Genomic DNA, 26,940 nt, shown 5'->3' on the forward strand with positions numbered 1-26,940 from the left:
CAGCAAGCACAGATCGGTGGTAGGGGGGCATGAAGGGGGGACGCGTGAGGCAGGGAGGACACAGGAGTGGGGAGGATAGGGGAGGGGGGAGAACGCAGGAGAAGCGGCTATGAAAAAAATGAAATAAAAATTTTAAACACACATTTTTGCCGCTTCCTCGCCCGTCTCTCCTCCGTAGACCTGGGCATGTTCTCCATGTAGGCTGTAATGCAACCTGCACGGAGAACATTCGAAGTGCACAAGACTGTTTTGGGCGGTCCGAGTAGTCATTGCGCACTTTAGGAGGGTGCTACCACTCCTCCCATGTCCCCGACCCCTCATGCAAAGCCGAGAATGGAAGTAGGAGCAAATAAAATGATGATTAACACAAGTTATAATTTTATTTTCTTTGTCTTTCAATGTAGAAAAGCAGTGAGGCCCAAAGAATATTCAGCCACTGGTACAGTGGAGGTAATTCCTGGTAAAATGCAGATCCTGGCATGATGGTAATTCCTTACAACATGCTGGCCATGACACTATGGTGGTGGTATCTGTTAAAGTGCTAGACCTGGCACAAAGTGAGTAGTTGCTGGCAACATGCTAACCATGGCATGGTAACATGCAGCTACTGGCACAGTGGTGGACATTCCTTGTAAAATGGTAGATCTTGCACAATAGTGGTAATCTCTGGTAACATACTGGCACAATTATGGAAATCCCTGTCCACAAGCTGGCTCTGGCACAATGGCAGTAATCTCTGGCATATTGTGAGCTGCACTGCTATGTTTCTGCCAGGGCACACATGTAAATCATTTGAATGCATTGATTTCAAGAGAAGAGAATGCCACACGACGGAGTGACGTAATACGAATGCCCACAAGGATCTCCCATCCATTAATGTGAATGCAACTTAACTCCTTGAAGTAGGGCTTAGGAACATAGCAAGAAATGCACTGGGGACAAAGGAAGCACTTAGGGTGCACTGTTGAAATAAATATGTATGATGAATACACTCATTTCTTGGCAAAGAATATGACAGAATTAAAAACAGTGGGCCCGATTCACAAAGGTAAACTTATACTTTTGAGTAACTTCACTACTTTTCGGCATTCACAAAGCTAAACTTAGACCAAAAGTCAAACTTTACTAATAGTAACTTACCATTGTGAATACCGAAAAGTAGCAAAGTTAGACTTTTGGTCTAAGTTTACCTTTGTGAATACAGAAAAGTATGAATCTGGCCTAATAGACATAACGCGTGAAAAGACTTGATTCTCCAAAAAACAAGGAGTACATAGCCTAAAAATAGGCTAAACTATGAGGTTCGTTTGAACTCATATAGCAGTGCAGACAGTCGGCGGGACGCCAGGCGCAGATGGTGGTAGCTCAAACAAAACATCAGAGAGAAAAATCGGCACAAGAGAACACATGTAACTGGTATGGTAGTGTCCATGGCTAGCTGACCTCTGCAAAACCCTAGACAAGTGCCTTTGCCATTGCCTGTTGATGGCTGTTGTGTTGAAGAAATTATTCCGGTCCTAGAAGGCATCTAGTCCTCGATAACACACCATCACCAAAACAGAAACCCTAAAAGCAGACCTCCTCTTGATCCCCTCTGAACTATTGCTCATCAGTTCAAAATTGACTTTAAGGTGGCTCAGTTTAAACAATTATAGCCAAATAGTGTGGAATATGAGAAGTCTCTGGCCAAAAGTCTATACTTTCAACTGAGATTTCCCTGTGGTGTTAAACAGCGCGTCCCAGCCACTTATTTCAGACCAGGTATTTCAGTTACCTATTGTCTCAAGGCTCGAATATGGTAACTCTCTGCTAGATCGGATTGCCAAAATGAACATTGCCACACCTTAAGCAATTCTGAATGCAGCAACCAGGATGTTATAGGCTCAAGAAAGTTCAACCATATGTCTCCTATTCTGGTGCCATTAGAATGGCTTCCCTCACTAGCAGGGAGCTTATTCAAACTTCCATGCATCATGCACAAAGAAATACATGCAAAATACACCAGTCTGTCTTACACCGAAGCATAGTTTTTGAAGACGGCAATATGAACTCAGGAACTCAGACACTCTCCTACATCTACAGCATCCCTTCTCTTAAACTATACCAAGTGTTTGGTAATCCATCCCACAGGTTATAAGCACTACTACTTCTTATCTAACATTTGATGGGGAATTGAAAACTTTGCTCCTCCATCATCACCTTTAGCGTGTATCGAACTATGATATAAGGTGTAGATAATGTCAACTGTTGCGTTCTTCACTAGGTTAGCCTCTGGATCATTTTTGTATCTAGTACAGCCTAGTTGAATGACCGCCATGCGGATCCCTCCTGCCACACAAAAATTGGCACTCTTGTAAGTGGTCCTATAGTCTTTCAAATGTGATAAGGATTGCACACTCACTGTTAACTTCTAAGCCATGCCCTTTTGGGAAACATTCTTGCAGGTACCTCCCTAAGATCTCGTATCTCTAGATTCCATCATGCTCCGGGTCAAATCAGGCTCCCCCTTAGACTCAGCGTCTCCCTGCGCCCTGTTACCAGTCATAACAAGCGTCATACCAACTGTCCTCGACTTGCTGAATGCCTCTATCTCTGCTGGAGTTGTCCCCCCGGCATGGAAATGTGCCATGTTAAAGGCCCTTTTAAAAAAAACAAATCTAGACGAGAACAACCTGAGCAACTATCGCCCCATCTCCCTACTTCCCTGGCTGAGTAAGACATTGGAAAAACATATTAACTCAGTGTTGGTAGAGTTTTTAGAAACAAACAACTTACTCCATTCCTCACAGACTGGCTTCCGTCCCCAACACGGGACCGAAACCGCCCTCCTTGCTGTAACGGAGTAGGCAAGAAGGATCCTGAATCAGGGAGGTTCTGCAGCAATCATTCTTCTCGATCTCAGTGCTGCATTCGACACTGTAAACCACGACACGCTGATTCTGAGATAAAGGGATCTGGGGGTATCAGGGAATGCCATCGCCTGGCTACATTACTTCCTAAGTGATCGATCCTTACAGGTCTTTGAAGGCAATGTTGTTTCCAAAAGGATGCCCCTAAGTTGTGGTGTGCCTCGAGGCTCTTCTCTGAGCCCCACATTATTCAATATCTACATGAGTCCCCTGGCATAAAAATCATCACCTACACTGACGACACTCAGCTTGTGGTGGCATTAAACCACCCCGAAAAATCATCAAGTAATCTTGAAAGTTGTCTTAAGGACGTGGCCAAATGGATGGAACTCTCTTACCTGAAATTTAATGGGGACAAAACCGAGATTATGCTCCTCGGAAACTCCCCCTCTCTCAGGTCGGATCAAGTTTGGCCGAAATTCCATGGCTCCGCTCCAGTACCGAAAGAACAGATCAAAAGCCGTGGCATATGGCTGGAAAGCTCCCTCAGCTTTAATCATCAGGCGGCGAAACTGTCGGCAACCTGCTATGGTCTGCTGAGGATGCTACGCAAAATACTCTCCCTTCTCCCATTTCAAGCAAAAAAAAAATCATGGTACAAGGACTCATTCTCTCCAGTTTGGATTATGGGAACGCCCTCTATCTAGGGGCCCCGCACTCTACCATAAGCAAGCTTCAAATAATTCAAAACTGTGCAGCCCGCACGCTCCTCCAGACTCCTCACCGACAGTCGGCAGCCCCTGCGTTAGGGAGTCTCCACTGGCTACCGGTCAGGGAGAGAATCCAATTTAAAGCCATGTGCATTGCGCACAAGGTTTTCTGGAAAACAGGCTCTTCAATCAGCCAGTCCCTGATAACACCCTACCAGCCAAACAAGCATCTCCGCTCAACATCCTCTTCCCTCACCCTACTGCCCAGAATAAAGAGCTAGATGCAGTGGACGCTCTTTTTCCTATAACCCCGCCAAGGTTTGGAATGCTCTCCTCCTCCATATGCGGACGAAGCCCAATCTCCTAATCTTCCACAAACTCTTGAAAACCTTACTTTTTAACAACCGCTGATTCTTTTCCTCTGCCTACGTCTGTTCACAGAACTGGAATGCCTCAGGGTAGCTATCACGCTACATAAATGTATTTTTCATTTCATTTCATTACACAAATTTTGGATTTTAACCCCCTCGAGGCCAAAATCCTACTTGGGAGGTTGGGCAAAGAAGCCATCTCTAGAGTCTAGCGTTCCCTGGTCATCTAAAACCCAGACCGCTTTTCAGTACTACGTCAGAGGTGGGAGGCATAAGTCAGGAACCTCGATGACTGGCGTGAGGCCCGGGTGGCCCCCATAGAACTGGTCATCCCTGCACTCTCCATATGTTTGAAATGTAACTACTCGCACATCATTATTTGACCACCCAGTGACTACATAGAATGGGCATAACCACCCAAGCTCTCTGTGCCAGGTGCTATCTGGTCAAAGCTGACTTTTTCCACATGGTCTGGGCTTGCCCTGCACTGAACCCCTTCTAGGAGGGAAAAGGAAGGGAACTATCCAAGATCCTAGGATGCCCAGTGGACCTCAACCCCAGGACCTGTTGGGGGAGCGTGGGGGGTAGAAGATGGAAAGAACCTTTGTTGGGGGGACCACGTTGGTGGTCAAAAGGGACATCATCCACAAGTGAAAATCACCGGATCCCCCTTCAATGGGGAATAGAGGGGGGGTGTGGACTGGTGGAACGACCAATCTATGAGGCACGGGGATGCCCAGGGACACAGGCAAAGGTCTGGGACAAGTGGACGGAATATCATGGGTTGAGTGAGGGATCTTAATATTATATGTAAACTGATTAATTGCCTACTGAATAATTGTCTATTGTATTGCAGTGTGGAATCGATCAACTGTGTGCTGTTACTTTTGAAAAACAATAAAATGTAGTCATTAAAAAAACTTCTGTATTTAGTATGTTTGTATTTGAGTGCAGTGATGGATCATCCATATTGGTGTTGAGCCTCTACCCTCCTTAATTTGTGTACCTTTTTTATTTTACCAATAGTGAATACTAGCCCACTATTCGCTATTGATATGATTTTTAAAAAAAAATGCAGATCCTTGATGTAGGATGGCTGGTGCAGGCGCACAGAGGAGCCTGCACCATCCACCTGAGGGATTGTCCAGAGCTGGTGATGCCCCGCCCTGACCTCCAAGCAAGAGAGAGTCAGGTGAAACAAATAAGATGAATAGTGAATTTTGATCAGGGAATAGTGCATTCAGTGCACATACATTAACATTCAGTTTCCTGCTTCAGAGCTTGAGGTGGGAAGGAGATGTTTGCCAGACCGAGGTCAGGGCACCAGAAGCTGAGAAGCTGAAGTGGACCAGTGCAGGCAGCCGAAGTCAGACAAATGGAAAAATATGTTAAATGTGTATGTGCATGAGGGTGAGGGTGTGTGTGTTTGTGTGTATTTTATTTGAAAGAGAGAGCATGTTTGTTTGAGCAAGTGTGTATGTGTATATATATGTGTGTGTGTGAAAATGAGTGAGTAAGTGAAATTGTTAGTGAGAATGAGTCAGAGTTTGTGAGAATACGTGAAACTATGGAGAATAAGCCTGCTGTGAGACTGAGGGTTAGAGTAATTGGGACTGAGGCACTGTGAGAAAGAGTAAGTGCAAGTGAGAGTGAGTAAATGTGAGTGAGTGAATGTAAGGGAGCATGAGTGAGTGTGTGAGAGAATGAGTGGAAAGTAAGATTAAGTGAGAGTGAGTGGAAATAAGTCAGTCAGTGATAGTAAGTAATACAGAGAGTGATTGCAAGTGACAATGAATGAGTGGGAGTGAGTAAGCGTAACTGGGAATGAGTAAGTGAATTTGAATGGATGTGACTAACAGGAAGGTGAGTGAAAATGAAGGAGTGTGGCCTATCAGTTTGAGTGATTGTCTTTGGAACCTGGGAGCCAGGTTTAAATCCCAACCTTAGTGGTAGACTCAACATCATGTAATATCAAACCAACCTCTTAATCTCCATACTTGTTGTACACGTTTGTCTAGATCGTCGCCCGAACCCTCTCATCATGCTTCAGAGCTAGGCTTGTGCTATATAAAGAGCAATAAATACATACGAGGGGGCCCATTAGGATGGCGGGCGGATTGCCCCAGCCGGGCCGGCGGAAGTCACCACCGGCCCGGCGGGGGCAATCCGCTCGCCATTCCTGTAGAAAAGACCCCCCCCCCCATATTACAATGGCTGGGGGGTCCACGGCAGACGGAAAGACCGCCCGCCGCTTTTCTGCCATGTCGACCTGGCGGAAAAGGGTTCAATATGGTGGCAGTGTCTGAAAGACACCGCCAGCCATATTAGAATGTGCATTTTTCAATGCCTTTCCGTGGAGGCATTGCCGCCATGGAAAGGCATGCAGAGTCTGCTTGGGGGACCCGCAGCGTGCCCCCATGGACTCCGGGGGGGTGCACATGGGCTTTCAAAGAACAATATGGCTGGCACGCGCGGTGCCTGTCACATTGTGCTTTGAAAAGCACAACATGCATTTTAAGCATTGCGGTGGGCGGTGCTTTCAGCACCGCCTGCCGCAATGTTAAAAATACGGGATGCGCGAGCCAGTGTGGCGGGCGCATCATAATGGGGTGTGCGGGACCGCCGTTAGCATTGCGGGCGGTCCCATTCCCCACTGGTATGGCGGACTTGACTAATGAGCCCCTAAGTAAGATTGAAACTGTGAGCGAGAGAGTAAGATTGAGAGTAAGGGGCTCATTAGTATACCAGTGGGGAATGGGACCGCCCGCAATGCTAGCGGTGGTACTGCACACCCCCATTATGATGCGCCCGCCACACTGGCGGGCGCATCCCGTATTTTTAACATTGCGGTGGGCGGTGCTAAAAGCATCGCCCGCAGCAATGCTAAAAATGCATATTGTGCTTTTCAAAGCACAACTTGACATGCACAGCACGGCGCCTGCAACGTTGTTCTTTAAAAGGCAGGGTGGTACCATAGGTACCCTCCATGTGCACCACGCACCCCCCTGGAGTGCATGGGGGCCCGCAACCGGCCCCCATGCAGACTCCGCATGCCTTTCAGTGGCAGCAATGCCACCACGGAAAGGCATTGAAAAATGCACATTCTAATATGGCTGACGGTGTCTTTCAGACACCGCCACCATATTGAACCCTTTTCCGCCCAGTCGACATGTTGACCGGGCGGAAAAGCGGCGGACGGTCTTTCCGTCTGCCGCGGACCCCCAGCCATTGTAATATGGCGGGGATCTTTTCTACAGGGATGGAGGGCGGATTGCCCCTGTCGCGCCGGGCCGGCGGTGACTACCTCCGGCCCGGTGGGGGTAATCCGTCCGCCATCCTAATGGGGCCCTAAGTGTGTAGGAATGAAGGAGTGGGAGTGAGTGGATGAATGTAAGTGAGCATAAATGAGTGTGTGTGCATTGTGTGTGTCTGTGTGTGTAACACATGCAAGTCTGCTGCTGGGTCTGGCAGATTGGACCTAATTCTTGTTATATGGGGAAAATGCTGGAATGGGCGTTAGTCCAGATTATCACAAGGTAAATATTGTTTTACCCAATCATCAAAGGCAAAAATATCAACAGGTAAGTATATGAAAGTAAGTAAACATGTATTATTCTTAATTCCACATCTATGTACCTTGAAGATATACATACATCTTCGAGGTACAAATTGGTAGAGCTAAAGTACAGAAAACCTCTACTTACCTATGTCTATTTCTCTGTTGATATGTTTGTCTTTCATATTTAGTAATCAATATTGTGGTAATATTATATTTACCTCTCAACATTCCAGACTCACACCCTGGAGATGCGATATTGGAAATAATTCGTCATATGGGGTACCCATGGCAAAATGCTGACACTTGCATATTAGAGGTAGTTCATGGCATTTGTGGTACTCATAGCAAAAGGATGAGGCTGGCATGTTGGAGGTAATGTCTGGGATTCGGGGTACCCATAGAAAGATGCTGCAGCTGGAATATTGATTCTTGGCACATGGATATTTATGGCAACGTGCTGGTGCTGGTATATTTAAAGTAATTGTTGATATAAGGGAGAAGAATAATGGCAAGTGGGGTGAGGGGCAGGTGACCATGACGAAACGATGACTATGACATGTAATTATTTGCAGATGCGCTACCCATGATATCTGTGTGACATTGGTGACAAAATACTGGCATTGCATATTGTAATTAATGCTGGTGTAAGAGGGCATACATTTCATATGGGAGCCACCGATTACAACATGCTTGCACTGAAACAATGGAGGTAATTACAGACACATGGAGAGCGCCCACTGCACATTTCAGAGAAAATGAGGTCAACATCTGGAAAGCGTCAAGCTATATTGACTTGGCACACCAGTGGCTTATGAAAATTAGGTTTGAAATGTACTGGTTGACCGTATTATTTTCAAACCTTTCTCATGGAAGACCCCCCTCTCTCTTCCCTAATTCCCTACTCTCAAATACTTATAGTTGGGTCCACCTTATATTCCATTTCAGTGTTATTCACCTACAAAATCATCATTACTCCATTTGGCAAATTGTGAAATTAATGCTCTGTAAAGCACTCTGACAGCTTTGTTTTTTGTCCACATCATAAAAAAGCAGCACAAACAAATTGAAAGAGACAATAGACAAAATATTCATTTTTTGGTCTCTTAATAAACACACATACTACCCACGTGTGTCACATCATGGGGAAGACCACCCTAATTTTGCAAACTTTTTAAAAATTGTGACCTGAAATCTAGCATAAAGTTATCTTTAATGACAATTTTACTTAGTAGGTTTCTGCAACTCTTTCTAAAGTTCTCAGATGAGTGAGTAAGTGAGCGAGTGAGTAAATAATACATCTGAATTAATACTCACTAGACTCACCCATTTCTGGGATGCGATCTTTCCTCTGCATCTAGGACTCACTTTATTCACATGGAGCCTTAAACTTCTAAATACATTGTGCAAAATGTTTGATACGCAGAGCGACCGATACCAATGGCTATACATTTACATTGTTCTTTACCATTCCAATATTGAATTAGTGTCTGAAAAATGAATTGCCTTTTTAATGGCTGAATACTTTTTTTACTTAGAGAACTAAAGCTCGATCGGCCGAAAATAACATTCTGGAATTACATATTTGGTAATCCCCGGAGAGTCACACAGATTTTAGTGCACAGTGTTGAAGGACTAACAATGAAAGATCAGTCAGAAGGTAGGTTTAAGACACATAATTTGAAAAATTTGTGTTTTTTTTATGACAACTTAATGGTTGAGCTCAAACTAATGAATATTAATTTCTACAGCTACATGTCTCCCACTTGCGCTGCGAATGTGTGATTGTTACAGTAAGAGTGCTGACATTTTGCTTCAACGCAGCTTTGACCATATATTCGAATAAGCAGTTCAAGATGTTATTATCCTGCCGGAGTCTTTTATGCTAACGATCTTTGACTAAAGAACTTTCACATTTTCCTGACCTTTTCCTCAGAGACATCAGGGCTGACTATTTTTATTAAAAAGATCATGTTGCAGAAATGTAAAAAGTATTGTTATGTTTCACGACATAAACTTAGGGATGGTTACAGATGTATTCAGCATATATAATGGGATATATATATATAAATATATATCCACCAATTTGGCTCCGTCTCACAATCCTATGGTGCTCTCTCCACCGGTGCCATGACTCCTAAGCAGAGCCCCGCTTTTGGATTATTTTGTACAAATCCCTTTCCTCAAGGGAATGAGTCAGCACTCACGGATCAGTATTTCCCAAGTTCTTTATTGCTTTATCAAATCTCCAACATTAACACAAACCAGAGCGTTTCGCAACAGCAGTCGCTTGTTCACGGTCAATTGTAATCTGTAATAAGGCCCTCCAGTGGGTTTGTATTACACCTCGTTTTCCATGAGACTCAATTCACATTTTGGAAAATATGGGTACATTATGAATATCCTATTAGTCTATTATTGTCACTTATAAATGATCTCATTGTTTTCTATCACCCACTAAACATGTCATTTCTACTGTTTAACATGAATTCATAGTCTGTCTCATACCATTGTAAATCACATTATTTCATTTCAGTTTACCACTACAGATTTGAATAGTTTTCTGTTTGAAGTTAGTTGCTTTCTCTATATTGGACACAGGAACAACTTTGTGTTAGACACACACCCTCCATCTGTCTCTTATAAATGCACATACAGTTCTTCGCTCTGATTTAAACCCCAAGGGGTCATTGTTCGGAAATTCAGGATTAGTCTCGATTCCCTGCATCTTAATTGTCTTTCCTGATCTCCTCCCCTTTCGTGTGGCAATATGCATTCAAGGGCATAAGTTTTTAGCAATTTCCAATCACTATTATGTGCCATTTCCATATGTTTCGCGATTGCATTACTCTGATCTTTGTTTATAGTCGCTCTTATGTGTTCTAGGATACGTTTTTTGAAATACTTTTTGGTGCTTCCGATATATTTGAGCGAACACGGGCACTCAATTACGTACACCACATGTGTACTCATGCAATCGATCAATTGTTTTATTTGCCACATCTTTTTGGTTGGTAGCATCACTTCCTTTGTATTAACTGCAATCTGGCAAACCTTACAGTGTTGACATTTTATAAATCCTTTAGTATTCAACCATTGGATTCCTTTTTTTCTTTTTGTATGGTCTTTATGGTGACTCTGAATAAATCTGTCCTTTAAGTTCCTTGCTCTTCTGAACGTGACCAATGGGTGTTTGCCCATTATTTTTCCAGTTGTTTGGTCAAGATGTAATAGTTTCCAGTTTTTTCTTAGGATGTTTATGATTTGTTTGGATTCCCTGCTATAGTTTAGGATTAGTCTTATTTCTCTTTCAGAATTTGAATCCTCCACAATGTTTTTAGTTTCTTTTTTGGATATTAAGGCTTCCCTTCGATTCTTCATATTCGCTCTTTGCCATCCTTTCATTATGATCTTATTATTGTATCCTCTGTTCTTGAACCTCTGGGCCATAGCTTTGCTGGTTTTATTCCATTCTTCTTCCTCTGAACAGATTCTCCTCAATCTGAGGAATTCCCCGTATGGAATGTTTTCCTTCACAGATGGTTTATGGAAACTGTCAAAGTGCAAGGTTGAATTGGTGGCAGTCTCTTTTCTGTATAGTGTAGTTTCAACTTTATTGTTCCGGATGTAGATCTCGGTATCCAGGAAAATAGCTTTGTTCCTACTGATGTTATATGTGAATCTGATGTTGGAAGTAGAGGAGTTGAGGATCTGAAAGTAACTTTCAAATTCTTGGCTTGTTACTTCCCATATGATTAGAAGGTCATCTATATACCTTGTCCATTTAGCGATTTTATTTACATAAAAATCATTGTCTGGGTGCCATGCCACTTGTTCCCACCACCCCATTGTGAGGCAGGCATATGCAGGGCTAAAGGAAAAACCCATGGCGCATCCATGGATTTGTTGGTAAATTTCCTCACCAAATAAGAAAACATTTTGGGTCAAACACATCTCCACCATGTCAATCAACATTTGGTTATGTCTATTGAATTGGATGCCTCATTCTTTCAGGAAAAATGCTGTTGCATTTAGGCCGATGTCATTGTCAATGTTTGTATACAAAGATACAATGTCCATTGTCACCAATAGATAAGTAGGTTGCCACGATAAATCTTCAAGATGTTTCAGGAGATCTGTTGTGTCTCTTAGATAAGAACTCAAGTTGGTCACAAACGGCATAAGAAAGAAGTCTATATAATTGGCCACTGGTTCCATCAGAGATCCCTTTGATGACACTATTGGTCTCCCTGGTGGTCTAAGTGGGTTCTTATGCACCTTCGGTGGGAAATAAATAGTCGCTGTTACTGGGTATTCCGTGCTAAGGAACTTCATTTTGTCTAGATCGATCAGATTTTGATCATTCCAAAGTTTGAGTTTTTGATCTAGTTTGTCCTTAAACAGTTTGGTGGGATTATTTAACAATTTGTTGTAATATTTTTTGTTATTCAGCTGTGAATGTGCCTCTGCTACATAGTCTTTTGTATTTAAGATGACGATGTTTCCACCTTTGTCTGCTGTTTTTATTGTAATATTTTTATCATCCATCAGATTTTTTAAGGCATTTCTCTCATCCTTAGTTAGATTGTCTCAGTAATTGGTTCTTTTGATTTTATAGATGTCTTATATATATATATATTACCTACTGGCGGTCGCCAGTAGGTAGTTATAGTTAGGATTATTTTCAATAGGGAAATCGCAACATTCTATTGGGAATAACTTTGGCGCCGGTTGAGGAATCTGCCTGAAAATTTCCTCAAATTTGCCTCGCGGCGCTCCGGTCCTTGCCTGAAAGTTTGGAGGGGATTCGTCAAGCGGGGGCCGAGAAAAAAGGGGGGTCCCAAAACGTGTTTTCCCCATGTTAATTTCCATAGGGCGGTCGACCTCACTTTTAGCCCGAACGGCTGAATGGATTTCCACGAAACTTGGCAAAATTGTAGGGACTGGTAGCCCGATGTGCCTTTGCTATGTCTCAAGATATGTGCTCCAGTGGATTTTGAGTAATTTAGGTTAAAAAAAATATATATATCTATAAGTGCGCCCCGGTACGCGCACCCGGGCGCGAACCAGCACGCTACGCGAGTTCGCGCGCGGAAAGCTGATTGGCTCTCGGGTGTCTGTAAACATTCCAAACAGTCCGGAGCGGCCGCCATCTTGTGTCTCGGTAGGATCGAGACACAAGAGGTGGCAAAAACAAAGAGGGGAATGACCAAAAGGGGGCAGGATAGACCCCCCCGACTTCTAGGTTTGATGTGGAGGCCATAAAAGGCCCAGCGGGGCAAAAAAAAAATATTATTTTTTTTCGATTTGCGCGGGGGAGCGCCCGGTACGCGCACCGTGGAGCGTACCGGGGAGCGTACCATGAGGGAAAAAGAATGACAGAGTTTTTAAAAAATGTAGCCTTTTTTTATAAATTGGAGGTAGTTCTGAAAAGAACTGTTTTTTTCTTCTTTTTGTTGTTCTATATTTTTTTAAGTGTTTTTTTGAACATTTTGTACTTTTTTTGGCTTTTATGAACTATTTTATATTTTATTGTTATTTTTATGGGGAGAAACAAAAAACAAGGAATTGAAAACGGCTCAACTGGAGCAAAAAAAAAACAGGGGCATTTGCGGTTGTCACCATCACGGTTGATGAGCTTTATGCTTTGCTCACCATAGGTGATGGTTTTCCCACAAAAAATACAAGTGATCCTGTATTTCCCAAACTGGGGTTGAATGTTTGGGACCATCTCTCTTGTCTCTGGTCCCGATGGAGTGGGTTGCTTTCTTTTTGAGGTGCTGGGTGAAGATTGGGGAGGGTTACTGGCCAGTTCTCTCACCTCTGCCGCAGCATAGTTGTTGGGATGCCTGCGCTGCATGTGGCGAATCATGGTGTTATTGCCAAATGAGTATTTTTTGTTAGGGTTCCCCCTTGAAAGTTCCATGTTACAGATTAGGCAAGTCACCTTTGGCGCATTCACCTTTTTTTGGCCACTTGGGATGGAAAAAAACTCCCATACAATGTCTGGCTTTGGCCTATATGGGGTATTGTCTTCTGGCAGGAATGTCCTCCTCCCCTCCTCTTCCTCCTCCTCCTCTTCCTCTTCTTCATCTCCACCAGTGTGGTGTTGTGGTGGTCCTCTTGGTGGTGGTGGTGGTGGTGGCTGAGATGCTCCTGCTGCTGCTGCTACTGAAGCCACTTTTCAGTCCAAAAAAGTACAGAGAGGTCTTTCAACAGGTCGTCTTCACTCAAAGTACAAAGTGAGAATGAGGAAAAAAGGTGGGGGCTTTCATCATTAGGAAAACAAAACTGTCCTGAACCAATGAAAAGTGTTAATTTCAGGTCACATGACCAGGGCTTTCATCATTTGGAAACCAAAACTGTCCTGCACCAATAAAAAGTGTTATTTTTAGGTCACATGACCCGACGCGCTTACACTACGCGCCCCCGGCCGCGCCCCGGGGCGCGCCCAGGGGTGCGTTGCATAAGCGGGTCGGATGCTTACGTTGCGCGATCGTATGCGCTCGAGTGCTTCCGGGTGCGTTTACGCCGTGCGTATCACGCGGACGCGGCTACGCGATACGTCACAATGTTTTCGTTCGCGGCAAAAGCGCTAACGGGACACTCACCGGTACGCGCCCTGGGGCGCGCCGCAAGACTGCGCTTTCCGGTGCGCTCACCGGGACGCGCACCGGGAGCGCTCCAGGGCGAAGAAAAAAAAATCATGAACAATATACATAAAAAAAATAGTATTACATAAATATACATTATAGGATTCATTATAAAAAATATTACATTTCATAGATATAGAAATTTGCTATTAAAAAACCTATGAAATTCACTGAAAAAACCAAAGGTTTCACACCAGTTATAGTTAGGAATTAGCATTTAAAAAACCTTTGAAATTCACTGAGAAAACCATAGGTTTCACACCAGTTATAGTTAGGAATTAGCATTTAAAAAAACCTATTAAATTCACTGAAAAAACCATAGGTTTCACACCAGTTATAGTTAGCTGGAAATGTTACTGACAGAAAACCATTGAAATTCCCACGTTATAGTTAGTTGGACTCACTATAACTTGCGCACCTGCAATGCACTGCTGATGACGTCACATATTACGTCACTCATGACATGGTCAGTGACATCACTCATGACATCACTGATGACACCATCCTAGTGACAGACCTCCTTTCAGGATAAAGTAACCCTTGAAACACATATTCAAAAATAGAAACTAACATTTTCAAAAAAATGGAAATACCCATACCAGTTACAACAACCAATTCAGTAATACCACCATCTATATACACATCCACTCATTCAGCAACAGTTCTAAATAGTCACTCATACATATACTCACTCATCATATGTAGTGTTACACATATACATCCTGTTACACACCGACAGTCTTCCAAAAGTTACTCACACACATACTCACACATGCAAATAAACTATTGAACATCCATTTATTAGCATATGCAACTATACACACACTACCACCTTACTTCTAAGGAAACTTACACATACTTACTCTCTTAAACAATCACTTATAGAAACACATACTTATTTAAACAGGAACTCTTACAATCTCTCACTCTCACATATACTCACTTATATACATCAATACTCACATATACTAGATTAAAACATATGTCGTTACTGATAAAGACACTAGAAGACAGTCATTCACTCACAAACACACATATACACACTCATACAGTCCTGCACATATGTTGTGTTCAAAACACATACAAACAGAGAGTCAGTCATTGATGCATCTATGTGCTAAGTCATACCCCTACCAAACCATACAGACACTCATACTGATACTAAAAACCACATCTAATAACCCATATACACACACATGTAGCTACACACAAACCCATGCAGCCACTTATACACAAAGTGAAACACTAATACATATATTTAAATATTTAAACATTTCTCACTAATATATGTATTCACTAAGATACCCTTAATAAGCCAGTTAACCAATCAATTTTTTTTTAAAAAACATCCATTTAGACACTTATTTAAACATTTATTCTTCCATTGACTTTTACATATACATATATAAAACATAAATATTTTTCAGAAAGACACACATTCACTGGATGGTGTCATCAGTGATGTCATGAGTGATGTCACTGACCATGTCATGAGTGATGTAATATGTGACGTCATCAGCAGTGCATTGCAGGCGCGCAAGTTATAGTGAGTCCAACTAACTATAACGTGGGAATTTCAATGGTTTTATGTCAGTAAAATTTCCAGCTAACTATAACTGGTGTGAAACCTATGGTTTTTTCAGTGAATATATAGATAGATAGATAGATAGATAGATAGATAGATAGATAGATAGATAGATAGATAGATAGATAGATAGATAGATAGATAGATAGATCAAAGCTACACAGATGTGGAGCACTTAAGGGACGTTTTTAATTTCATTTAATTGACATAACGCACGTTTAAATGCAATCAGAAGTAATTTCATTTGGGTAACACAGAAACAAGGCCAGCAACGAAGGACTAACAACGTTCTTGGTCACAATCCGAGTCTCACTGGCGGCCATGTCAGTGTGTGCTTTATTGCTTCTTGCCTTATAGTAAACATTTCGTTTTCCATTTATTTTCGTAATTCCCAGTCTTTTATAGACAATTGCAGCATTCCATCTTGTGTAGAGAGAAAAAAAACTGAAATGCCTGATGTCACACTCACGCAGCTTGATCCATGTAGTCCTTCATGAAAAAACGGCCTCTGTGTCTTCAAATGCCGGTGCCAGTGTTAGCTGTATTTCAGTCCCTCGCCTCTGCCAAGGTTTCAAATGTTACACATTCCTACAGGTTTTTGGGTTAGTATGACCCCGATCGTCCAATTCAATAATTAAAAGTATATTCATGCTGATAGGAAAAGTATTTCCATTTTATCATGGCGGTTCTGGCAGGAATTAAAAAAACTGCTCCAGGTATCGGCCACAACAGTCGAACTCAAGGGCGGGTGCTGTAATCCGCTAGCGTGAGGACTGGTACTGGTGGTTCCGTAAAACCCAAGTGGGTCGCCGCCACCAGTCCCAGAGAGCATTGCTTCAAGGTTTCACCTGTGCATAATTACTGAGGGTATTTACTGGTGCCTGCAGCTTGCCGTCAGGTCACACTGAAGAGGGCGTTGGCCCGAAACGCGTCTGGCAGGAAAGGGACTCTGTTCCCAGCTCGCGCCTTTGCGTTGGCATCAATTCCTACCTGTAAGTGCATCCCCACCTAGCGGCAACTTTTTTTTTCCATATACATTTATATATATATATATATATATATATATATATATATATATATATATATATATATATATATATATATATATATTCATCCAAGAGTTGTCCAAATACATGCATCGTGGTGCTGCCTCCCCGGCCGTATAAATTCATCCAAGAGTTGTCCAAAAACAGAGACGTACACAAGGGCACGATAAACATAGCAAACCTGCGATGTCTTTATTCAGGAAGGATGGCAGCAGTCACAGATATATCGCAGCCTTTTCCCTACATGTTTCGGAGCTCCCCGGCCCCTTGCTCACCGGTTAGCGGCTGCTTCTGATGCAAGCAGGTTGAGTCCCCTAATTAGCCTTTAATCTCCACCAGATTGCTCTCATTGTTCACAGGCATGCTGGGACTCGTAGTCCTCTTTCCTGAAATATTATCCACATTGGATTCCACTTTAAAGCAATATTTGATGAGCTCTCCATAGAGCCTTCGATAATGCCGTCATTCGAAATCCACCCATCGTGCCCTCCTGCATCCTGCATGTCAATTGAGATGTCATCAGGGATGTCATCAGTGATGTTCCTGACCATATCATGAATGATGTAATAGGTGACGTCATCAGCAGTGCATTGCGGGCCGCGAGTTATAGTTAGCTGAACTAACTATAATGGTGGAATTTCTATGGTTTTGTATGAGTGAAATGTTCAACTAACTATAACGTCCCTGAAACCTATGGTTTTTTCAATGAATTTCAAAGGTTTTTTAAATGCTAATTTCTAACTCTAATGTCCCTGAAACCTATCTTTGTTTCAGTGAATATATATATATATATTTATATATATATTCTCTCCGTGTTGGGTCCTCCAAGTGAATGGCGCCCTCCATTAACGGGCGATGCATGACTCCTCCAGCCGAACCCAGGAAGTTGGCTTTACACAGTTTAATAGCAGCACAAACAAACACCCAACGCATTTCGTTCTTGCCTCAGACTGTGATCAAGGTCTGGGGCAAGATTGAAATGCGTTGGGTGTTTGTTTGCTCTGCAAATAAATTTGTAAAGCCAACTTCCTGGGAGCGCGCTCGTTTTTTCTGATGTCACACAGATTGGAAATATATATATATATATATATATATATATATATAAATATATATATATATATATTCACCAATTGGCTCCCTTCCTCTCGGTTAGGCGCTGCTTTACCTCGGTCGCGTTACTCCTGCGGTAGAGCCAACCGCTACAAATTCAACTGGTTTTCCCCACTCCTGGGGAAGGTTTGGAGTCGCAGAAAAAACAGACTTCAATCACTTAGTCTTGTGAGAATTTTCTTAATTTATTTCATAAATCCATCGGGGTTTCAAAAACAAAACAACAACCAACGCGTTTCGACAGCGTCCGCTGTCTTGATCACGGTCAGCGGACAGCGGACGCTGTCGAAACGCGTTGGTTGTTGTTTTTTTTTTGAAACCCCGATGGATTTATGAAATAAATTAAGAAAATTCTCACAAGACTAAGCGATTGAAGTCTGTTTTTTCTGCGACTCCAAACCTTCCCCAGGAGTGGGGAAAACCAGTTGTATGTACATATATATATATATATATATATATATGTACATATATATCATTATTACATATAGTTTATTATATCCCCAAAACACAAAGGATAATAAAACAGGGTCAAAATGTATCCAGATCAAATCGCATTTTTCTATGGTATCACTCGGATATTTACAATTCACACAAAATCAGAATCCAAGGTGCCACGGTAATCACTCAACAATACTGTCTTCTTATCAAACAAACTATGAAGAGGAAAAGAAATTTACATATACCTATAACAACAATTGTCGTGATTATAGCATCGACATTTCGCCCCCCCCCCCTCCGGTGTAAAAAAATACTTGGGACCATCTTCAGGACGAAGTGTCGTAATATTACAAATATATATGGACCCCTGTCAAATCTATGATAAAAGTAATACAATATATATAAACTACCATTAATGTTTCATTATAATATAAAAGTGATAGAGAAGTACACCACCAAGATACTCAAAAATGTGGATCAAAATGGTCAATGAAAAGAAAAAAACACACATAAGAGAGTGCCACAACCACAAGACCTGTGACCCAATAAGAAAAACAAAAGCACCAAAAACACCAACTTAACCCTAATGTTACTCACAATGAGTATCCAAAGGTAATCAACTTAATCAAAAATGGGTCCGCAGATCATGGCGTCTCCTCTGCTGCTCGGCGCAACCCCAAGCAGAACCAACGAATTGTCACCACTATGTGAATCAGAACTGCTACAAAGACTCTCATCGCAGCCAGTCTTCATCAGAACTGCAAATGCACGATGCATCCTCTGTGCAGACCGTCGATGGCATCCTTGACGACAACGCTGGACTCCACATCTCAGCCTCGCAGCTCCTCAGAACCAATGCATCGCCCCAACTGGGCGACGCATTCTTGACTCCAGACTTGCCATTGCAAGCCCTCATCAATAGGATCCTTGAAGGGCATCACTTCGGCTGAGCAACACATCTTCGATGCAGATCTTCACAACACTCTGCAAACTAGAATTTAAGGTAATCTGTTCAGAGGTCCTAACATCCAGTTAGGACCTCTGAACAGATTACCTGTGCCGGCCCATGCTCCATCGTGGCCATCCTATATTTGTGATTTTGTCATGGTCCGGAGTGATCAGATAACGGCAGCTGGTGCTTCACACCTTTTGAAGTAATTTTCACTAAAATCTTTAATTTTAATATCTCCCGTTCTACGAATTGATTTTTTGTCATTTTGGTCTAATTTTATTAAAAATGACTCTTATTTTCTAAATCTATTATGGGCTTCTTTTGTGGTGTATTTTTGCTGTGTTACTGCTTGAAGTGTTGCAAAAATACTTTACACAATCAATGCCTCTGAGCTAAGCTTGCCTGCTCTGTGCCAAGCTACCCGAGGCTTGAGCACAGGTTAATTTAGGGTTTGCTCGTGACTTCACCCTGAGAAGAATTGTGGTTGCTATGTGAGAAGGGTTTCACCCCCTAAACCAGTTGCCCCATTTCATACAGGAATGAACGAACGTTAGCAGGACAGGTAAAACAGGAAGTGGAAAGAAGGAATGTCACCACGACTCATAAAACAGAAAGCAGGAAGAAAGCTGTCCAAAATTATCAGCAAACGAATTTTGGAGATGCAATAACAGTGGGTTCACAAGGAGCGCGTCTGGGGGTATCGGCATATCTTCAAGTTAAGGAATGGGTCGAGAAAGAGTAAATATGCGGTGATTGAAGAACTTAAAGTGCATTTATCACCTTTAAGATGCATAGGCATTACTGCTGATGTCTTCGTGATCCGTATGTCACACACTTGGGGGCTTATTATGATTGCGGTTTTCCCGCATCCTCCAGGTCGGCGGAAGCCACCGCCGGCCCGGAGGATGCGGGAAAACCGCTGCGGAGCCTCCACAGACCCACCGCCAAATTAGGATGCCTGGTGGGTCTGGTATTCTGTCCGCAGCTTTTCCGCCACAGTCGCCTTCCGACCACGGCGGAAAAGCACTAACATGTCTGGCGGTGTCTATCAGACACCGCCAGGCATATTAGGATGCCTGCACTTCTATGCTTTTCCGCGGCGGCTTTTCCGCCGTGGAAAAGCATACGGACCCTCACTTCGGGGGCCCGTTGCGGGCCCCCTGGGTGAAGGGGTGGTGGGGGGTGCACATGGGTGGTACCTATGGTACCCCCCTGCATTTGCGTGCACAAAGCAGCAGGCACCGCGCGGTGCCTGCCGCTTTATGCATGCAAATGCGATGTATGCATTTTTAACATTGCAGCGGGTGCAGCTTGAAGCTGCACCCGCTGCAATGTTAAAGGTAGAGGATGTGACCGCCACCCTGGCGGTCACATCCTAATCTGCACAGAGGGAACGCCGCAGCCCATGCGGACATTCCCTCCTACTCTGGGGTCACGGACGGACTCAAGTCCGTCCGCGATCCTAATGACCCCCTTGATTTGAAGCTCAACAAGACAGTCAGCATTTCATCCTTCCAAGGCTGACTAATCGTTATTGTACTCATAGCTCATGCAAGTTACTATTTAAGAACAAACTGTGCATGTGGGCGTTCCAGAGACAATAGATAAACGTCTGTTGTGTTTAGGAATATTTTTAGAATGTTATGTCAGCTCGAATAACACGTTCTTTACGGTAGTCCCTTCAAGATGGCGTCGATCTTATCCGTGGGAATTAATTTAAAGCATGTTCTGCTTAGGCACCATAAAGGCTAACACCGGATAAAAAGATTAGGAGCTTTATTCAGTGAAGACGTCCGTTAATAAAGAGCAGATGTTTAAAGAACCTGGTTCATCTTTTAAAGCCTTCCTCTCCGAATCAAAAATCTATTCATGGTAAACTGCTTCGGAGTATCTCGGAGTTTAGATTATCGTAAAACTGAACTGTCTTAAATTCAGATGCCGATTCCGGTATTCTGAAAGGAATGTGACTGGCTGATCCATAGCTCAAGCACCACGCCGAAGATGTTTGTGTATCTAAGTTGCACATGTCTTGTGCAGTTCAAGTTTCTGTCACGAAGAGCTGGCGGACAAACAGTAGCAAGTAGTGACAGACAATAGTGGTGATTGTTAGAAAGTGCATGCACACCGACGCACACAACTTATGGGCACACAGAGCAAGCTCACATGCACACACACAAACACACAAACAGTAACCCATTTTCACAAAGTGGACATGCAGGCACCAATGCAAGCACAGCGACCACCCTACAGACATAAATCCCGCCAGAGAAAGAGTCGTGCAGAACCCTGTGCAGCAGAAGGCACGGGGTGAGATGTGTCAGTGGGGCACACAGTGTGATGTGTCAGTGGGGCACACGGTGTGATGTGTCAGTGGTGGGACACAGGGTGAGATGTGTCAGTGGGGCACGAGGTGAGATGTGTCTGTGGGGCACAGGGTGTGATGTGTCAGTGGGGCACAGGTTGAGATGTGTCAGTGAGGCACAGGGTGAGATGTGTCAGTGGGGCACAGGGTGAGATGTGTCAGTGGGGCACAGGGTGAGATGTGCCAGTGGGGCACGAGGTGAGATGTGTCTGTGGGGCACAGGGTGTGATGTGTCAGTGGGGCACAGGTTGAGATGTGTCAGTGAGGCACGGGGTGAGATGTGTCAGTGGGGCAGAGGGTGAGATGTGTCAGTGGGGCACAGGGTGAGATGTGCCAGTGGGGCACAGGTTGAGATGTGTCAGTGAGGCACAGGGTGTGATGTGTCAGTGGGGCACAGGTTGAGTTGTGTCTGTGGGGCACAGGGTGAGATGTGTCAGTGGGGCACACGGTGTGATGTGTCAGTGGGGCACAGGGTGAGATGTGCCAGTGGGGCACAGGGTGTGATGTGTCAGTGGTGGGGCACAGGGTGTGATGTGTCAGTGGTGGGGCACAGGGTGAGATGTGTCAGTGGGGCACAGGGTTTGATGTGTCAGTGGTGAGGCACAGGTTGAGATGTGTCAGTGAGGCACGGGGTGAGATGTGTCAGTGGGGCAAAGGGTGAGATGTGTCAGTGGGGCACAGGTTGAGATGTGTCAGTGAGGCACAGGGTGTGATGTGTCAGTGGGGCACACAGTGTGATGGGTCAGTGGGGCACAGGGTGAGATGTGCCAGTGGGGCACAGGGTGTGATGTGTCAGTGGTGGGGCACAGGGTGAGATGTGTCAGTGGGGCACAGGGTTGACATTGGTGACACAGGTAATATGCATCATGGGTGCACGGCGGATATACAGCAGGGGAGCATAGGTTGGTGTGCCCTGGCCTGACATGCACCCGAGGGGCTCTGGAGGTGTGTTAGTGAGGCAGTTCAGTGGGCCCTTGAGTGTTGTGGAAGAGGAAGCAGACCACACTGGGTGATGCACTGTTCAGTGATACCTGGGTTTCCCTAATATGGAGGCCCACTGTGATGTACAATATATGGTACACATTGATGTGAATTAGAGAAGTACAGGAGGTGTAAAAAGGTCAAAATGACCTAAAAGGCTCCTTTTCAGACGTCAACGGCTTATCAGTTTGGGATGTTAGCTCGAACCAATAAACGGGGAAGGCTGCTTCAAAATCCGTGGAAACCTTTTTGCAGCAAGAATGTGGGCCCCTAAACAATGTCGATGCCTGTGAAATAATGACCCCTCTGAAACCCACTTCCCCAGTGATTCTGAAGACCTTTTTTGTCTTGACTCATTTAATTCATTTTTGGACTTGTTTAATATTGCACATATGAATGTAGTTCAACAATGAAAAAGTACAAAAAATATTTAGAAAACTGGTTCAGGACCAGAACTTTCCAAACACGAAGAAGGTGTTTTCCTCCTTTTTTCTTAAGCTTTTCAGTAATCAAAGAGCACAATACCTACTCTGTATACAAGCAATACCTCATTGCTGTGTAACATATCCTTTACTAGTCTAACGTCCCACTTAACTCCTCCGCCCTACACCTTCGTTCCCTACTTCCCGCACACTGACAACCCATACTCCTGCTACTCACCTTGAATCCTGCTCTCTCTCACCCCAATGTGACCTTCATCACAGAGACCTGGATCAATCCCTCCTTGCACCTGACATCACCACCGCAATGCCCAACGACTACAAGATGACATACCGTGACCGCACCAACAACTTCGGATGGGGTATCACCATCATCCACAAAGAAACACCGAAGACAATGCCACACCGATCATGAAACAACTCAATTTCCAACTCCACACAGACGGAAAGAAAACCATCAGAGGAACCCTCGCCTACAGGCTCCCAGGACCACAAACTGGCCATGCCGATGCCATCACAGACTTCATCTCCCACCATGCCATCGAGTCCCAGCCCTCATTCACAATTCCAGTTTCAAGTCTTGCATCAAAATGAATAAGGATAATAAAGACTGTGAAGCATTTGATTTTAAAGTTGAACTGTTTGGTCAATGCTCTTTTAATGGAATTCTACTCTATCGCACGCCCGAATCTAAGGTAACCTTTCTAGACAACGTGGGCACCCTGTTAGCCCATAAAACAGATCACCCTAACTTTACTATGTTAGGGGATTATAATTTCTATTTGGAAAAATATGACGATCCCGATGCCAAATTACTCTTAGATCTTATAGACCGCGCAGGGATGTCCCAAATCATTAAGAGCCCGAATCTTAACGCTGGACACTGTCTAGACGGTATCTTTTGAGGCACCCCCCTGCTAAGCTGGACTGGAGTTGTACCCTTGATTTGGTAAGTCCATAAGGCTATCCTATTTGAAATAACACAACCACAAAAAAAATTGAACTAAAACCCCCATAGAATACTATATTAATCGCCCCTTGAAGAAAGTAGAGGAATGTTCTCTAACCACTTCTCTTTTAAAAACACTGCCAAAGTTGGCATTGAACCCTGATCAAGCCGCAAAGCACTACCACTCTTGGCTTGATGCAGCTCTGACATCAGTAGCACCCCCTAAACAATGTCAACAATTCAGGAGAACCCCATCAGAACCATGGTCCACTGATGCCTTGAAAGCTCAGAAGCAGCAATGTCGCACATTTGAGAGAAAGCGCAGACTTGATAACAATGAAACTACCTGATTTGAATATAAGCAATCCTCCTTGACTTATCCTCAAAGAAAAGGCTACCTATTTCTCTGAGAAACGTCTGGCAGCCAACAGATGTCCTAAAGCCCTGTTCATCACAGTTAAGAACCTTGTAAAGTTACCACCTGTACCAGACACTGGCACTAGCCAAGAATTCTGCAATGCACTAGCAGAATGCTTCCAACAAAAGGTCAAATCGGTTTTTGACCTATTTGTGCAACAGGATAAATGTATGGGCCAATTGCCGATTGAAGCTGATAAAACCTAATCCGCTTTGTGATAATTTACAAGGTGCCCATGATCCAGACACCCCCACCCTGTCCTATTTTAATAGATGACAATCGAGCAAACCACCTCATTTATTGCCTCTACCAAATCTGGCTCTCCATTAGACCCTTGCCCCCCCCCCCCCCCCCCCAAATCGTGCATATTTCGCCAGAAACTATAGCCATTCCTCTAACTCAGATTGTCAACTCAAAGCTCACAACAGGGCACTTTCCAAGGGATTGGAAGAAAGCTTCCTTACTACTGCTATTAAAGAAACCCAATTTAGATGTCAAGGAGCCCCTCGATTACAGACCAATCTCAAGACTTCCATTCCCCGCTAAAGTTATTATTATTATTATTATATCTGATTTTGTTGAGCGCGCAGCTACCCGTGGGTTTCCCGGCGCTAGAAGAACAGAAGTAAAAGAGGGCAAACGGGAGTGCAAGGAACAGGTTACAAAGAGAACAGCCAGGTTTTCACTCCTTTGCGGAACTTAAGAAAACATGTTTCAGATCGCAAAGGGATGGGAAGCGAGTTCCAGAGCGAAGGCGCCAAGTAGGAGAAAGAGCGCCAAGTAGGAGAAAGAGCGCCCACCGACTCTAGCACGCTTGAAACGGGGGACAGAGAATCTGCATTGAGTGGAGGATCTAAGGGTGCGGGAGGGACAATATTGATGGACTAAGGTGGATAGATAGTGAGGTGATTTTCCAGCTTTGATACGGTGCATAAAGCATAGTGCTTTAAATTTGGACCTATATTCTATGCGCAGCCAATGCAGGCTGCGCAGGGAAGAGGAGACTGAGGTTGTTCTAGGCAAATTACAAAGTAGACGGGCAGCCATGTTCTGAACCACTTGGAGCTTACGGGTGACCTCCTTGCAGGCACCCAGAAGAAGTACATTACCGTAGTCCAGCCGCGATGTCACTAAGGCCTGGACCACTGACTTCTGGGTGTCTGGGGGAAGCATCCATGTGATCTTCCTCAGCCACCTGATGATGGTAGTACAGGTTGCTGAGACTTTAACCACATGTTGCCTCATGGATAACTGATTGTCAAAGAGGACCCCAAGATTACGTGCTGTAGTTGCTGGGGCCGGCAATGGTCGCATTTGCTGAGGCCAATGTTGCGGGCCCCAGAGAGCGGAGTCCGGCCCGAACAGGAGCAGCTCCGTTTTGTTACCATTCAGCTTCAGTTTGTTAGTCAGCATCCAATTGGCGATGTCAGTAAGCCCAGAACGAAGAGAAGAGGAAGGGAAGTGCTGATTAGAAGAAAGAGAGAAAATGAGTGTCATCAGCGTAAGAAAAAATAGAAAGTCCAGACTGTTCAGCAAGAGAAGCAAGAGGTCTAACATAAAGGTTGAAGAACAAAGGACTGAGAATAGAACCTTGGGGGACACCATATGGGGAGTTATGAACAGTGGACACAGAAGAGGGGGAAAAGACCTGAAAAGTGCGATTAGAAAGAAAATTAGAGATCCAAGCAAGAGCGGAGCCACAGATACCAACAGACTTCAAGGCAGAAAGAAGGATGGTGTGGGAGACGGTGTCAAAAGCGGCACTCAAATCCAAAAGGATGAGTGCCACTGTCTCCCCTCTATCTACCTGGCGACTGACTGTCTCCGTGACTCCCAGAAGGGGACTCCTGTGGTGACTCGTGACAGCCCCTACCTGGTCTTTGGCTCCTGGCTGTAACTCTGTGTGTTGGAGGGAGGATTACTCCAGCGCCTCGCCGGACCCGCTTCGCGGGTCCCGCAGCGCTTTGTGTCTGCTGAAGCTGCTGGCTGCGGGCTGATTGGGAACACTTCTGTTTGGAACGCGGGGCAGGCGATAGCGTCGGCGGGGCTGCGAGCTTGCAGGCAGGGACTCCAGTGTCCAGGAGTCCCTGCGCGCCTAATCTGCCACACCTGGGCTGCTCTCCCCGCTGGCCAGCCCCCCGCCAACGGAGCAGAAAGCGGACATCGCCTACGGCCCACCAGGACTCCTGTGGTGACTCGTGACAGCCCCTACCTGGTCTTTGGCTCCTGGCTGTAACTCTGTGTGTTGGAGGGAGGATTACTCCAGCGCCTCGCCGGACCCGCTTCGCGGGTCCCGCAGCGCTTTGTGTCTGCTGAAGCTGCTGGCTGCCGGCTGATTGGGAACACTTCTGTTTGGAACGCGGGGCAGGCGATAGCGTCGGCGGGGCTGCGAGCTTGCAGGCAGGGACTCCAGTGTCCAGGAGTCCCTGCGCGCCCAATCTGCCACACCTGGGCTGCTCTCCCCGCTGGCCACGCCCACCCGCCTATCCGGCTATGAGCCGCTGTATCTGTGAATAAAGG

At 44.5% G+C, this 26,940-nt stretch overlaps 1 protein-coding gene across 1 annotated transcript in view; it reads left to right on the top strand.

Annotated features, from left to right (window-relative positions):
• CAPN6 (calpain 6) overlaps positions 1–26,940 on the top strand; it is a 521,958-nt gene that overhangs the window by 432,164 nt on the left and 62,854 nt on the right. The window contains exon 11 of the mRNA XM_086918437.1: positions 9,025–9,146. Coding sequence (XP_086774563.1) covers positions 9,025–9,146 — 122 coding nt within the window. The remainder of the gene's footprint in view (positions 1–9,024; positions 9,147–26,940) is intronic.

Source organism: Lissotriton vulgaris, chromosome 4_1, assembly GCF_964263255.1.
Source record: "Lissotriton vulgaris chromosome 4_1, aLisVul1.2, whole genome shotgun sequence".
Classification (NCBI taxonomy): Eukaryota; Metazoa; Chordata; class Amphibia; order Caudata; family Salamandridae; genus Lissotriton; species Lissotriton vulgaris.